Below are 14,614 nucleotides of genomic sequence, written 5' to 3' on the forward strand. Positions count from 1 at the left end.
GCCAAGAAACAATTCATGATTCAACTTGATCAACCTGAACTCAAACTTATTCTCCTACCTTACTGCTCTGATGAGCCATTATTACAAGAACAACAACTCTTTCTCGTTTCTCGGTGAGGACATTTCTTTGCAAATCCAACAGCAGCAGTTCGAAATCAATTGACCGCCTCATTTCCCAACATGGAAGCCTCAAACTCAAAACCAATTCGGTTAATTCTCATATTGGGTACTTTCGTCTTTGATTTTATTAATTTCGGGTGTTAGTGAGCCGTGATTTGGTTAGCTAGTTTAACAAATACTGTGGACGTTATGGGTTCAAATCTCATTGACATCAGGGGTGGGTGGGGTAACGGAGTTACCTGTTGTCTAGAATAAATAAATAAATAAAAAATTTCAGGGTTTTTATTTTATTTTTTTCTTTTACAGATGGAGAATGTGAGATTGGAGATTGAAGAAAAATGAACGAGGCAATCGAGGAGGATAATCGAGTCCATAGAAATGGGAATGATGAAGCAGCTGAGAGCAAACGAGGTTGAGATCGAAAAAATCGGGAAGATGAATTGGGCTGCCGATCTTCTCAACCCAAGTTATTGAAAGGGGAAGAGATCAAGGTGCCAAGCTTGAACGTGACCATGTCCTAATATTTTCACTTGAGATTTGGATATGGAGGTTCGTTGAAAATTGTAGAAAGATGGAGGGAGCTTAATTGATAGATACATCGATCTAATTGGCAGCCATGGTTTTTGCTTTTCTCTTTCTGATTTGGGTAGAATGAAATTGGAAAGTAGGGTGTCTTTAGATGATCAGACAAGGTTAAGAAGAAGGAGAAGAGGTATGTAGAAAGAAAAAAAAGAAGAATAAAAAGAAATAATAAATGTTAAAGTAAAATGACAATTGGAATTGGTCTACTCATTTCATTCATAACCCCTTCATAGGAATATGATTACAACGGAAATATCAATTACATTGATGATACTAAATGCTGATTGAGCTGTGATTTGTAATTGCTTGATTCCCTCTTCGTCTGTTTCTTTGACGAAGGCACATAATGTGTTTTTCCTTTAACACTCCCCCTTGTGTCAAGTTAAAGACGAAATGGTGGATAAGTTGTTGCCTCACTAAAAACCTTGCCAAGTAACAATAAAAACCTTGTGGGACAAAAATACACCTTGGTCGAAGGAAAAGAGCATAACGCACCTTCTACATTTGAGAATGACATGTGTGTGTTAGACTCCTCCTGACGTCTACACCTCCCCCTGATCTTTATATTAATCAAGTGAGCTTGGAAAGTCTTCGCATTCCTATGCTTTTCACATGTTTCTCAACTGTGGCTTTAGGCAGTGATTTGGTGAACAAATCTGCTACATTCTCCTCAGACCTTACTTGATTCACTTGAATCTTGAGGAGGGTCTGTTGTTGCTGATTGTAGGAAAACTTTGGCGATATGTGTTTTGTATTATCTCCTTGATATATCTTAGCTTCATCTGTTAGTGCAAGCTGCATTACCTTCATAAATGCAAGTAGGCTCTTCAGTGGTAGAACTCAAACCACTAATCCCTCGAATATGTGTAATGATAACCATATACACTCATGAACCATCTCAAGTAGAGTAATGATCTCTGAGTGGTTCGAGGAGGTAGCCACAAGGGTTTGCTTGGTTGTTCTCCAAGACATCGTCGTGTTCCCAATGGTTAGTACATAACCATTTTGGGAACGACCTTTATGTGGGTCATAGAGGTACCCAGTATCAACAAAACCAACCAAAACGTCATTTGGTGTTTCAGTGTAGTGAGTGGCGCTTTCGCCATCAACATTTCCTTTAGGGATTGCAGTTCCATTTGCCGTCCCTCTTGTCTCTTTGTAGGGAAAGAACAGTCCCAAGTCAATGGTCCCTTTTAGGTATCGAAGATGTTCTTGATACCATTCCAGTGACGCTGCATTGGCGCTGAGCTAAATCTAGCTAACAAGTTCACTGAGAATGCAATGTCTGGTCGAGTAAATTGGGCTAAGTACAATAATGCGCCTATTGCACTTATATAAGGAATTTCAGCTCCCAACACCTTTTCGTCATCTTCCTTTGGACGAAATGGATCTTTCCTTGCATCCAAACTTCGACCGATCATGGGAGTGCTGGCAGGATGCGCTTTGTCCATGTTATATCGCCTGACTTTTGGACATACGCAGACTGGTGGATTAGTGTTCCATAAGCTCGGTGGTCTAGTTTAAGGCCTAGAGAGAATCCAGTTTTCCCAAGATCCTTCATCTCAAATTCGGATTTCAAGTAGCTCGCGGTTTCTCTTATTTCATCAAGAGTACCTATTATGTTCATATCATTGATATATACAGCTACAATTGCAAATCCGGAACTTGTTTTCTTTATGAATACGCAGGGGCATACTTCATCGTCCTTATATCCTTTTCCAATCAAGTAGTCACTTAGACGGGTATACCACATCCGCCTGGATTGTTTCAATCCGTAAAGTGAGCGTTTCAATTTAATTGCAAACGCACTCTGTGGTTTAGAGTCACTTGACTTGGGTAATGCAAGGCCATCAGGCACTTTTCATATATATCTCTGAATCTAGATCCCCATAGAGATATGCAGTAACCACATCCATGAGCTGCATTTCCAGTCCTTCGGAAGTTACTAAGCTAACTAAGTAGCGAAACGTTATAACGTCCATTACGGGAGAGTATGTCTCCTCGTAGTCAATTCCAAGGCGTTGTGAGAAACCTTGCGCCACAAGGCGAGCCTTGTACCTCAGGACTTCATTCTTCTCATTACGCTTTCTGGCAAAGACTCATTTATGTCCTACAGGCTTTACACTTGGTGGGGTTAGCACTACCTGACCAAACACCTGTCTCTTTGTCAGAGAATCTAATTCTACCTGGATTGATTCTTTCCATTTAGGCCAATCTGCTCTTTGTTGACATTTTTCAACAGAGCGTGGTTCGATATCATCGTGCTCTATGATTCCTTGAGCAACAGTATATATCATCAATGTGTATGGAAGATCTTTCTATCAACTCATACGCACTCTCGTAATCCTTTGAGATTTCTTTGTCCTCTGGAATCATTTCAAACATCAGAGCGTCCTCCAGTATTGATTCATGGACATAACTATAATCAGAGACATTCTCATGAGAGGGATTTTATACATTGATGATTAGTTTGTGCCTTACTCACCCTCTTCTTCCTTGGGTGAGTGTCAATCGAACCAAGTGACCTCCCCCTCTTCCTTGGGGATGCACGACCTCTTCATCTATAGCCTTTTGATAGTGGCTTCTGCGAGACCAGTTTGTGTATGCACATGGGGTACAAGATGCTCTACTTCGATCCCGATAGACATGCAATAAGCATCAAATGCTTTTGACGAAAACTCTAGCGTTATCAAGCCTTATAGACTTGATAAAGTGATCAGGGTGGTGAGCCCTTAAATATATAATCTGTGCTAGGAGTTTTGCAGCATTTCTTGTGGACAATAAAACGACATGTGACCAGTGTGTTGAATCATCCACCAAAACCAAAAAGTACTTGAATGGTCCGCATTCTAGATGGATAGGTCCACAGATATCTCCTTGTATCCTTTGTAAGAATGGAATGTTTTATTTTATATCTTTAGCATAGGAAGGTCTCGATCATGTTTTTGCTAAAGAGCAGGCTTTGCAAAACAAGTGATGTGCCTTTGAAAATAGTCAATGAGGCATAATGGGAGGGAGGTAGTGCTTCTGATAATTCAGAAGGCAATGACTGCATTTGAGCAGTACTAGATCTGACACCTTGCAGTGTGAAGGATTTTTGTCCCATTTTATTTTTCACCCGAAAAAAGGGATGTCCATATGAGTTCGTTAAAATACGGATCATCATGTCAAGACCGGGTGCCCTAGGCGGTCATGCCAAAGCCTGTATGAGTCAGTGTCCCACATTTCATTGTTGGTGACAGTATATGATTCAATGATCCGAATCGTAGTGAGGTACAGTCCACTAGATTGACTCATAAGTTTCTCTAAAATGCTTTTCCTTCCACATTCATTAGAGTTGATATCAAGATATTGAGTTCTATTCTCACAATGTGTTTCTATTGGATAACCGTTGGCACAAATAGCTTTGAAACTTAACAATGTTCGATTAGCTCTTGGTGCATATAGAGCGTCTGTGACTTGAAATGTTGTGCCATTAGACAACAAAAATTTGGCAGTTCCTTGCCCTTTTATTACTTGTGATGACCCAATCATCGTAGTCACAGAGGAATTATAGGCTATTAATTCAATGAATAATTTCCTATTTCTTAATATTGTGTGGGTAGTCCCACTATCAACTAAGCACTCAAGTTCTCCTCCATTCATTCCTACAAATAAATGGGAGGTATTTAGAAAATATAACTCATATTCTTTAGAGTATTTCTATTTACGTAGAATGGTATTCTTTTCATTCTAATAATTTTTCCTTTTTCTAGATGTATTGTTTTACATCTTTATAGTGCTATTTTTGAACCATGTAAATATGTGTATAGAAAATAAATTTGAATAAATTCAGTGCTTCAGAATAAAATTCAAAATTTATTAATAAGCCAACGATAATCAAATCAAGGTCTTTGTTCAGAAATCTAATTCATCAAACCATTCTTTAAGACCAAATAATAGTCTAATTAAAAATGAGGCATTATGCCTTCACAACTATCGTTGGAAAATAAAGCAGATCAGTCAAGATTGAGAGCATCCATTGACTTAGCAAGTTCCTCTTTGCCATTGAAGTCTGCAATTATAAGGTTGACGTCTAGGTCATGACCTCCTTCTTCCATATAGTGAGCCTCTTCTTCTTTAGACTCCTTATATCTCTTGTAATTGGCTACTACTCTGTTGTTTGCTTGGCAGTTCTTGTACCAATGCCCAATGAATCAACACCTATAGCATGGTTCATTGTCAACTCTTTCCTTTTGCATCTTGTTTCCACGATCACCATGTCCCTTTCCACGTGGTGCATTGTTGCCACGTGGGTAGGGAACAGCACGTCTAAACCCCCTTGCATTGGAGTTATTTCCACCTTTCATTTTTCCATAATTAGCCTCAGGAATTTTCTTTGTCCCAGTGGGCCTGGCATTATTATTCAAGAGAACCTCATTATGTCTCTCAGCCACTTGCAGTAGGCTTATTAACTTATTGAAAGTTGTGATTATTTTGTTATCATACTCCAACTTATACTGGTTCGCTAGTATAAATGCTTAAGTAGGAAAAGTGGTAAGAGTCTTGTAAATCATATCATCTTCTGTGATTTCCCTTCCACATAAATTAAGATGTGCCTTTAAGCGCAACATGTCCTTGTTGAAGTCATTGACCCTTTTATAGTCAAGCAAGCGGATTCCATTCCACTGAACAGCCAGTCCTGGGAGCAAAGTATCGTGAATGTTCCCAAAACGTCCCTTAAGGGCATCCCACAGTTCTTTGGGTGTCTTCAACTGAAGGTACTCCCAGCATAGGCTGGGATCAATATGTCGCCTCAGAAACAGTAAGGCATCTGCTTTCACTTTATTAGATAGTTCATCATCTTTGGGGTCGGTAATGGTGGTAGTGTAGTCTTTTGCTACAAAGGTAGTTTCTACATCGGAAAACCAACAATGGTACTCAAGTCCTTCTGAGTCCAAGATGTCAAACTCAGGTCGAGTTGGATCAGCCATCTACATAAAACAAGAGAGAAGATATAAATTACGCAGTCATAAAGACATCCACGTAAATTATTTTCCAAACGTATGAATTAGATTTCAAGACCAAGATTCGTAATGGTCACATTTTTTTCGATGCTATGTGAAAATACTTTATCACAGTAAGTGTGTGTATAATGCACATGAATTTTCATTATCATGGCAAAATGGAATTATATATGTTGCATTCTAAAATAAGCATAACACATTTAAACATAGCATATATAAGAAATAAACTACATAGCATGCTCAAATTTCATAAATATATAACAAAATATAAACAGTAAAATATAAAGTATGCATAAACATAATTATATAAATAGCAAGCCATGCTGAAAATGATTAGAATTATCTTAACTAAACATGCTTAATAACAAAATATAATAAAAGCATGAACAATGAAGTATAAAGCATGCTTAAAAATAGAAAACATAAATAAAACATTGATTCCATGCTGGATTAAAATCATAAAGTTAAAAGAAAACATACTTGATTTCGAGAAAACAAAACAATCCTAGAGCACGCGCGTGTTGATGTAGGCTTGCGTAGCGATGTTTTAGGGCTTGAGAAAAACTAGGCCGCTTCCTCTTTCATTTCAGCAATGGGCCACGGGCCTTGTTCTTTTTTTTTTCTTTTCTTTGGGCCTTTTTTCTCACTTTTTTTCCGTGGGCCTCAGGGCCCCTTTTTTTTTTTCTTTGCTTTCTGGCCCACAAGGCCTGCTTTTTTTTTCTGTTGTAGTTGGACCGCAGGGCCTGCCTCTTTAGTTTTTTTTTTTTTTTAGTTGGGCCGGGATTTTTTCTCTGGGCCGGACCTTTTCTTTGGCCGGCTCACTTTTTTTTCTTTTTTTTTTCTGGGCAGGGTCCTTTTTTTTTTTCACGTTACTTTCCTCTCTTCTTCTTCCTCCTGGTTTGCCAGTGATGGGTGGTTGTTGTGATAGAGGCCGGCTGACAGGGGAAGCTCCGACCAAGAGGTCTGGGGCACCGGTACTTGGCCGAATTTGCTACGCCGAGGTTGGGTTCGACTGGATGCTTGCTTGATGGATCGTGCGTACTCCGGTGATGCAGGGCTGGAGATGGCTCGGCCGTGCAGAGCGCGAGGCGGCTGGGCATAGGCGAGCGTCTGTGTGGGCGAGAAGTCTAAGGTTGGACGAGGCCAGTCTGCAGGAGCTGTGTCGGTGAGGCCGATCTGTTGCAGACGTTGGGTGAGGATGTGCGTAGGGCTGGAGGCTGGCAGGGAGGAGGCCCGTGTGGAGAGGTTGATTGGGACCTGGAGATCTTTTTTTTTTTTTTTTTTTTTTGTAATATGGTGGCGGCAGGAAAAGAAGAAAATATATTTTCTTCTAGGGTTTTTTTCTTCTTTTCGACTGAAATAAACTAGAAAACTGGGTTTTTTTTTCTTGGCTATTGACTCTGAGCGTGCTGATAACGTGTTAAAGTAAAATGACAATTGGAATTGGTCTACTCATTTCATTTCATAGCCCCTTTATATAGGGAGAGAATTACAATAAAAAAAACAATTACAATGATGACATTAAACACTAATTGATCCGTAATTGGGCTTATTGATGGTAATCACTGATTCATTGATTCACTCTCCGTCAGTCGCTTTGATGAAGGCACATAATGTGCTTTTCCTTTAACATATATATATATATATATATATATATATATATATCAGAAAAAATATAAGGAGTAAGCAATTATTATCTTAAGAACTGTATGAACTCTGCATATATGGCCGGTTCTCAGGGTTGCAAGATGAGGCTTCCGATTTATATATAGTTTCTTAATTGTGTGTATATATATACTTGTACTTTGCATGGTTTTGAAAGAGATTACATAGTAGCTAGTCTAGTGGCGCGAGTAGTTGTAATCCTTATTCCTTTTACGGCTGGCTGTATTTGAATCTTGCTATTGTTGTTTTATAGGTTCCTCGCATTCTTAACTTTAGCCTTGTCAGAATTAACTGATTACTTCACGGCCTTCACTTTCTCAACAAGCTTGCTAAGCTCAGGCTCAATTTGCGCTTCAGAGTTGGTAGGAGCCTCATAATAAAGGTTACTTTCATCGAATCCACATTTTAATATTCGGTTCAGGCATCTAAAATAGTAAAATCTGGCCATAAAAATATTAACCTATTAATGGACCAGCGTCTCTACGTAAAATGAGTGTTTCGATCTTTTTGTTAATATATATTGCATTGTCCTTATGTGCACAAATTTCAAGTTACTTTGTTGTTTTTTTGGCTAATTAACTTCAATCTTCTTTTGAATGGAACCGATAGGTATACCGACTAGAAATATTCACTTACGTAAGAAGGTTAAATGTGTAACATTGATTTTCAAATAAAGAAAAATTAAATCCTTTATAGATAATCCACACGCTTAAATAATACATAATCATGCTGAAAAATGAATAACAATCAAGAATTACCTTACTTTTTATCTCTCCAAATATCATAATGAATTAACTCAATGTTATATGTATGTATTTAAAAGAAAAGTCCCATTAACAGGGACAACAGGCACAAAACGAAACCAGGCCCAACGGAAGGGGAAGAAGAGCTCGGCGGCAACGCAGTGGATCCCTGCGGGGTGCTAGCTGTGGGCCCCCTGGTTGTGGCGGATGGAGATGGGGCTTGGACCGGAGGGTAACAATAGTCAAAAAGAGGCCTAAGGGAACACATATAATGGGGACACATGAATGATTTGTGCCTTTAGATGAGAAATATGGACTAAAGAGGATATGTGTCTCCATAATCAGAAAAAGGACAGATTATGAGTCCCCATTCAATAAATATACCTACTGTGCACGGGCAATTGGAAGTATATGTATTTGTTATGTGTCAATCACAATGAATCCGTATCTCGTACTCTCTTTCTCTCTCTCTGAGTGCCGCGTTTTTGGCCATCAGTCTCTCTCCTGAGGGTCCTTTCTTCTGTTTTCAATGTATATTATTGTGTATTAAGTATACAAACTCCTGAACACTGAAAGGTTTGTACGGGTTACACGCGCAGCAGGAAAAAGAAGCGAGAGTTTTCTCTCTCGGCCGGATGATACCGGAGTCCAGATCTGAAGTCAGATCAGCCTAGCCTCCTCTGACAGCATGGGCAACAGTTGGTGTTTGCTGACCGGCGGGATCTGCTGTGCTGCTCTCTGACGACGGGGCAGATCTACTATCTCCGGCTCTCTACCTCTGGTTCTCTCTCACCAAAACCCCCCAACGGTTGCAATATGTTGGGCTATTTATCGCTTTTACTTCTGAAAAGGTTACCCTTTTTCTCTTGAAATTAATTGCAAATATTATGGCTTTCATGACTTGAATCAAAGAAAACTCTAGTTTGGATCCATGGTTTCTGTTGTGTGGAATGGAGGTAGAAACTCTATTTTGATGATGGGTTTTCTTTTTATTACTTCCAGGCTTCATTTTGTATGTACTGTAGATTTCAAATTTATTTGGGCTGCATTTGATCTAAATGTGATTTCAAGCTAATTAACTTGAAGCAAAACCATGATTGCAGTAGATTGGATTAGGCTAGGAGATCTTGGTCGATTTCATCTGGTGATGAGGGGAAGTCTAGTGCTCTTTGGATCGGCAGTAAGGTTGAAGTTGGAGTGGTAGCGGATTCGATGGAAAGAGACCAGTTTCCCTCAACACAATGGTAATCTTGATCTTTTCATTAATAAAGGGGTGCTATATTCAGATAGTTTATTTGTTTTCTTGTTTAGATTTTGGTTAATATGTTGCACTGACTATATCAATTGATCAACAATGCTCTTATAATTTGTAATCCAAAAAATTTACAGGTCACAGATTCTCACAGCTGATAATGGGTGCAACTGATTATGTGAATTGAACTTTTTATTGTGTTTGTATTTTGTGTTCAAATAATAAATGGATATTGAGTAATAAGTTTACCAATTTTATACACATAACGATGTTTTGATTAGATTGCTTTATTAGAGTTGAGGTTGGCATCTTATGACATTAGTTTTATTTCAAATTTGTGGTCAAGGAGAATCATTGATGAATTAATTCGGACTATGAAGAGCATCTTCTGTATTTTTATCACACAAATTCATGCCTTCATTAGAGGTCTTTTGATGAAGAGTGAAGGTCGTTTGATCAACAACAAGAGACAAGAGATCTCATAAAATCTGCAAGTTTTAGTTCAATTGGTCTATCCACTACTGTCCTAAGATATAGAGGATTTAGGAATAATTAAGTCTATAGTAAGCACTGGGTTTCATTGGTTTAATACATATGCCTTCTTTCATTGTCATATACTCTTGTTTTTAACTAGTCATTTGCTTCAGGTTTCACTTCCAATTTAGTGACCCCATCAGAGGACAACAGCATAGCATGGAGCACGGTAGAGAACTAGAGATACTAGAGACCAGCTCGAGGGAAGAGGGTCGAGATTGAGCAGCTCTCAAATCTTGATTTTGAAGTTATAAAAAAGGCTATTGCATCTGGTAATTTACTGTTACTATCCCTGTATCCAAGTAATGACTTTGAAATTTTAGTTTGATTATTGATTTTGCTGTATAGTTGGATAGCTTGATTTTATCTTCTTTTAGCTATGTTTGATTATGATTCAGCTATGTAACTAAACTTTAGTGGGAGGGAAATTGGAAGTAGAGGTTTATAGAAGAATCTACTAATGGATCCATGTCTAGAGTTCAAGTTTAGATTATTATGATTCATAGTGGTGCATTATACATAAGCTAGTTACTTGTCCTTGCTGTACTTATGTAATTAACTAGGTGGTTCTTCATTTGGTTTCCAGGCTTCATTCATGTGTGGCAAGCTCTAACCAGGTAGAAATATGTGGTTCTATAAAGGAAGTTGAAGCAATATTGGAACAAGTACTACAATTACTCAGGATTTCCATGTTTTAAAATTTTATGGAATTAATTCTACCTGATATAGAGGGGTTCTACTCCATATTGGGTTGCTTGGAGTTGAGTAGTTTTTGGGAGAGAATGTAATCCTCAGTTTTGGAGTTTGTTTATGTATTGTTGGACAAAGTTGTTTAATGAAATGTATAATCACTATAATGATGTTGTGATTAGTATTCTCTTGTCTTTTAATTTGATTTATGTTCTTATTCTTTTTGTCTATGCATTGAATTATGAAAAATAAATAAATAATGATGATGATGCTGAGCTATGGGCACAGATGTAGAAAGTGTCCCCAGTTTGGTACAATGTATTTGTATAATTGTATAGTATTTGTAGTCTATTGTGTCATTTGGGGACACATTTATATGAGATATGTGTGCCATTTACAATAGGAACACTAGCAATAGGCACACATATGATATGTGTCTTTATAGCTCAATGGGGACACATATTTGTCCCTATAGGTATCAAAAGGCACACATGTTATGTGTCCCCTTAGGCCCTTTTTCTAGTAGTGTAAGGAGCGTCAGATGTGGGTGAACACGTGGTAGGAGTAGTAGTGGCAGTGGGTGGCTCTGGCGACACGAGAGTGGATGCAGAAGGGGAGGCTCCGGGTGACGTGGCGGATGTTGAGACCGTGATGGCCAGCTTCTGGCCGGACTGGAAGTGGTGTCCGAAAGTACAGATGTAGTAGTGGTCGCCGGCGGCGGTGAGAGTGATGTTGGTCGGGCCGGTGGTGATGGTGCTGTCGATTGGGTTGGCGGGGCTGCATGAGTCGAAAGATGCTTTGGGTACTTCCACTACGTCGTGTGTGTTTGTCGCGAAGTTGAAAACTGCGATTGATAGTGGAGATAAAACAAATGTTAGAAAAGGATACGTAATGAGTACACTATACACTCGTTATTCAAAGGATTTAGTCCAGGAAGACAAGAGATTTAGTAATTTGGTTTCATGCAAAGAGTAACATCTTGGGGATGATTGGATTGAAGATATCGGAAACTTACCCAAAACATCAGCGACTAGGAACTTCTGACCAGAAGCCCAAGTGGCATACTCTTGTGCACCATTATGTGGTATGGTCTAACCTATGCTACCTCCCACCACATGCACCGTCTGCGCTGCCACACTGTGCAGAAACACAGCCGCAACTAACCCAAAAACAACCATCATTTTCTTCTGGCCCTCCATCTTGATCTCTTTAGCTTCTCCTTTGTTGATCTGTTTACCCCTCTTTTCTTCAAATGCTATTGTATGCGAGTACTACTGATGTCTGATGATAAGAATATATGTTCCAAAGATAGAATTGAAGCCTATAAATAGGGCTTAAGTGAGTGAAAAAAGACCAAAAGGGTGGATGACTTTTTGGAGTCCTAGACGCGGCGAAGCCTTGCCGTGTCAAGTACCGACTGATTCTTCGTATGTGAACGCCGGTCATCTTTATATGTTCTGTTAACGTGTGGAATCAAGACCGAAATGAGGTGGCAATTTCCGACCATGCCATTATTTCTACGTGGTATAGACTATAGAAAGGCTATACTATTCTATGTTCCATGCTTGACTATTCCTACTCTCTCTCTCTCTCTCTCTCTCTCTCTGAGATCACCTACTCTCTAGAGGGAGACATTAATGCATGTACTGTGATACCGGCTAACATTCCGAGTTTGTAAAAGTTTTAGTCTTGGAACAAACTTATTGGTTTTCCAATCTGACTTGGTGTTCTACTACTTGACCAAAAGGAAAAAAAATAAGAAAAAAGAAAAAGACTCGGTATTCCGCTAGAGTCGCAACATGACTACCATTATTTGGTGACCCAATTTTAGTAGGGATATCTTCACAAATGGTGTATGAACTTTAGGCCATTCTACATTTTGGTGTACCAACTTTCAAAAATATCAGAATGGTGTATCAAGTTTGCTCAAATCTTTCATTTTGGTGTACGCCGTTAAATTTTCCGTTATCTTTGCAAAAAAAAAAAATTTCCGTTATCTTTCCTTTAGCTTTGTCAGTTTTTTTTTTTTTGTAAAGATAACGGAAAATTTAACGGCGTACACCAAAATGAAAGATTGGAGCAAACTTGATACACCATTCTGATAGTTTTGAAAGTTGGTACACCAAAATGTAGAATGACTTAAAGTTCATACACCATTTGTGATATTTTCCCATTTTAGTAAGGTAAATTTATTTTATGGTATCTGAGGTATGTATGGTTAATTGGTACTTAGTGTTCAAAGGAGTACAATTTGATACCTGAACTTATTAGGCTCCATTTGACCTTTTGATACCTCTGTTAATTTTTCAGTTAATGTACGGATAAAATTGATATTTACAATATATTTATAAAAATAAAACAAAAAACATGAGCTTTGTGGGTTGATAGCCATCAGCCCTGCCGCCCTGAGTCTTCATCATTTTCTGGGTCCTTTATGAGCAAATGAACATGAATTAATGCTTTTGGGTTATGTTGAAGATGACAGATTTGAATTCATGTTTAAAAATTTAGTCGTCGTAATTTGAATACCCATGAGACTACTTTCAGTGGATTAGATATAACCCTGGCTTGGGTATTTAGCCATGCTATGAGGCGTCAAAGTCATCACTGGTCGAGATCAACTTTGCCGGATTTCAACGTCGAGAACTCTTGACGATCTTCTTTTGGGTTTTTAGCTTGCGATTTCATTTAGTGTTCGGAGATGCTAATTCTGAAACTGTGGATCGTACTCGAGACCGATTGCGACTTGGTTGGTGGATCCGATTGGAAGAGGACTACTTGAGGTCATCTGCGATTGGGTCTTCTTCTTTCGATGATGACGGAGGAGTGCAGCGATGCCAGTTTAATTGGGTCCAGTTTGAATCCACTTGGACTGTTATGCTTCTGATAGAGGCGATACTGGGTGATGCAAGCTTCACTGTGATGTTGGTGTTTCACGTTGCCCTGCACGTAGCCTACTAGTTATGGTTGAACAGGAGGGCGGTGATTCAAAGCGGCGACGCCAGGGATAAAATGATTTGGCTCTGGGTGTCCAGATCAATATGGTTGGCTGTGTATTTGGGTTGTGTTTGGACCCAAGTTCAAACCCGGTTCTGGGTGACTTCTCTTATTGTGGTGGCTATTTGATCGACCAAAGTTGATGGCGATGCCGTCGTCATGGTGGTGTCCAACATGACAGCTAGATTTGAGCCTTTATTTGGATTTGGAGCCTTGTTAGGCTTTGGACTTGGTTTGTTGGGGTCAGAATATCTAGTGGGTCTCTTGTCCTTGATGGGCTTCTTTGGCCGCTGGTTGGGCTTGGAGCATTGGAGATAGATTTTGGGCCTGGCTTTCTTGGGTCCAGATTGACTGGTGGATTTTTATACCCACCCTTTAGTTAGTTTTCTATTTAAACTAGTCTATTACTATGCGTAGTTGTTCATAGTTAAATAGGCTTGCTTTGAATAAGTGAGTATGACATGTCAAATGAATTGTCCAATCCTATGTATCACCGTAGTGTGTTCATCACAACTTCTTGTCGATCTGTAAATAGTAGCAGAATGATAAGTAATAGTCGTTTTAGACTTACCCCTACATTAATGAAAATCTCTATGATGTTTTATACAAAAATAAAAAATTAAAAAACTCAAAAGCAATAATTATATTCATACCCATAAAATGACGAAGAACGGCCATCAACCCACAAAACTCATTTTTTTATTTTATTTTTATACATGTATTCTAAATGTCAATTTTATTCTTATATATAACTGAAAAATTAACAGAAGTACCAAAAGGTGAAATGGAGCCTAAGTCCAAGTATCAAATTGTTCCCTTTTGAAGACTAGGTGCCAAAGTGTCCAATTGGTCATACATTAGGTATCGTAGAAAGGAATTTACATAGGGCTGCCATTTGGTTTGGTAATTATCAAACTGACCACAGATATTATAAGTATAGTAAAATGACTTTTTGATAATTGAAACCGATAAAACTGAAATCGAATGTTACTGAAAAAATTGATTTGATTTTGGTAAATACTGAC

The 14,614-nt window shown here is 38.7% G+C and overlaps 1 protein-coding gene and 1 long non-coding RNA gene across 2 annotated transcripts; one reads left to right on the forward strand and one right to left on the reverse strand.

The window, feature by feature from the left end:
- Positions 1–8,514: 8,514 nt before the first annotated feature.
- LOC112190254 lies at positions 8,515–9,747 on the forward strand. The gene is made up of 2 exons (XR_005807194.1): positions 8,515–8,967; positions 9,220–9,747. It is a non-coding gene; the product is annotated as an uncharacterized LOC112190254 (long non-coding RNA).
- A 1,351-nt stretch (positions 9,748–11,098) lies between these two features.
- Positions 11,099–11,791, reverse strand: LOC112184512 (umecyanin-like). Its single transcript, XM_024322782.1, has 2 exons — positions 11,689–11,791; positions 11,099–11,436 (listed from the first exon to the last, which is right to left on the reverse strand). Exons 1-2 carry the CDS (start codon positions 11,789–11,791, stop codon positions 11,099–11,101), a joined length of 441 nt encoding a protein of 146 aa, XP_024178550.1.
- Between the last annotated feature and the right edge of the window lie 2,823 nt (positions 11,792–14,614).

The sequence above is a fragment of the Rosa chinensis genome, chromosome 2 (assembly GCF_002994745.2).
Source record: "Rosa chinensis cultivar Old Blush chromosome 2, RchiOBHm-V2, whole genome shotgun sequence".
NCBI classification, from domain to species: domain Eukaryota; kingdom Viridiplantae; phylum Streptophyta; class Magnoliopsida; order Rosales; family Rosaceae; genus Rosa; species Rosa chinensis.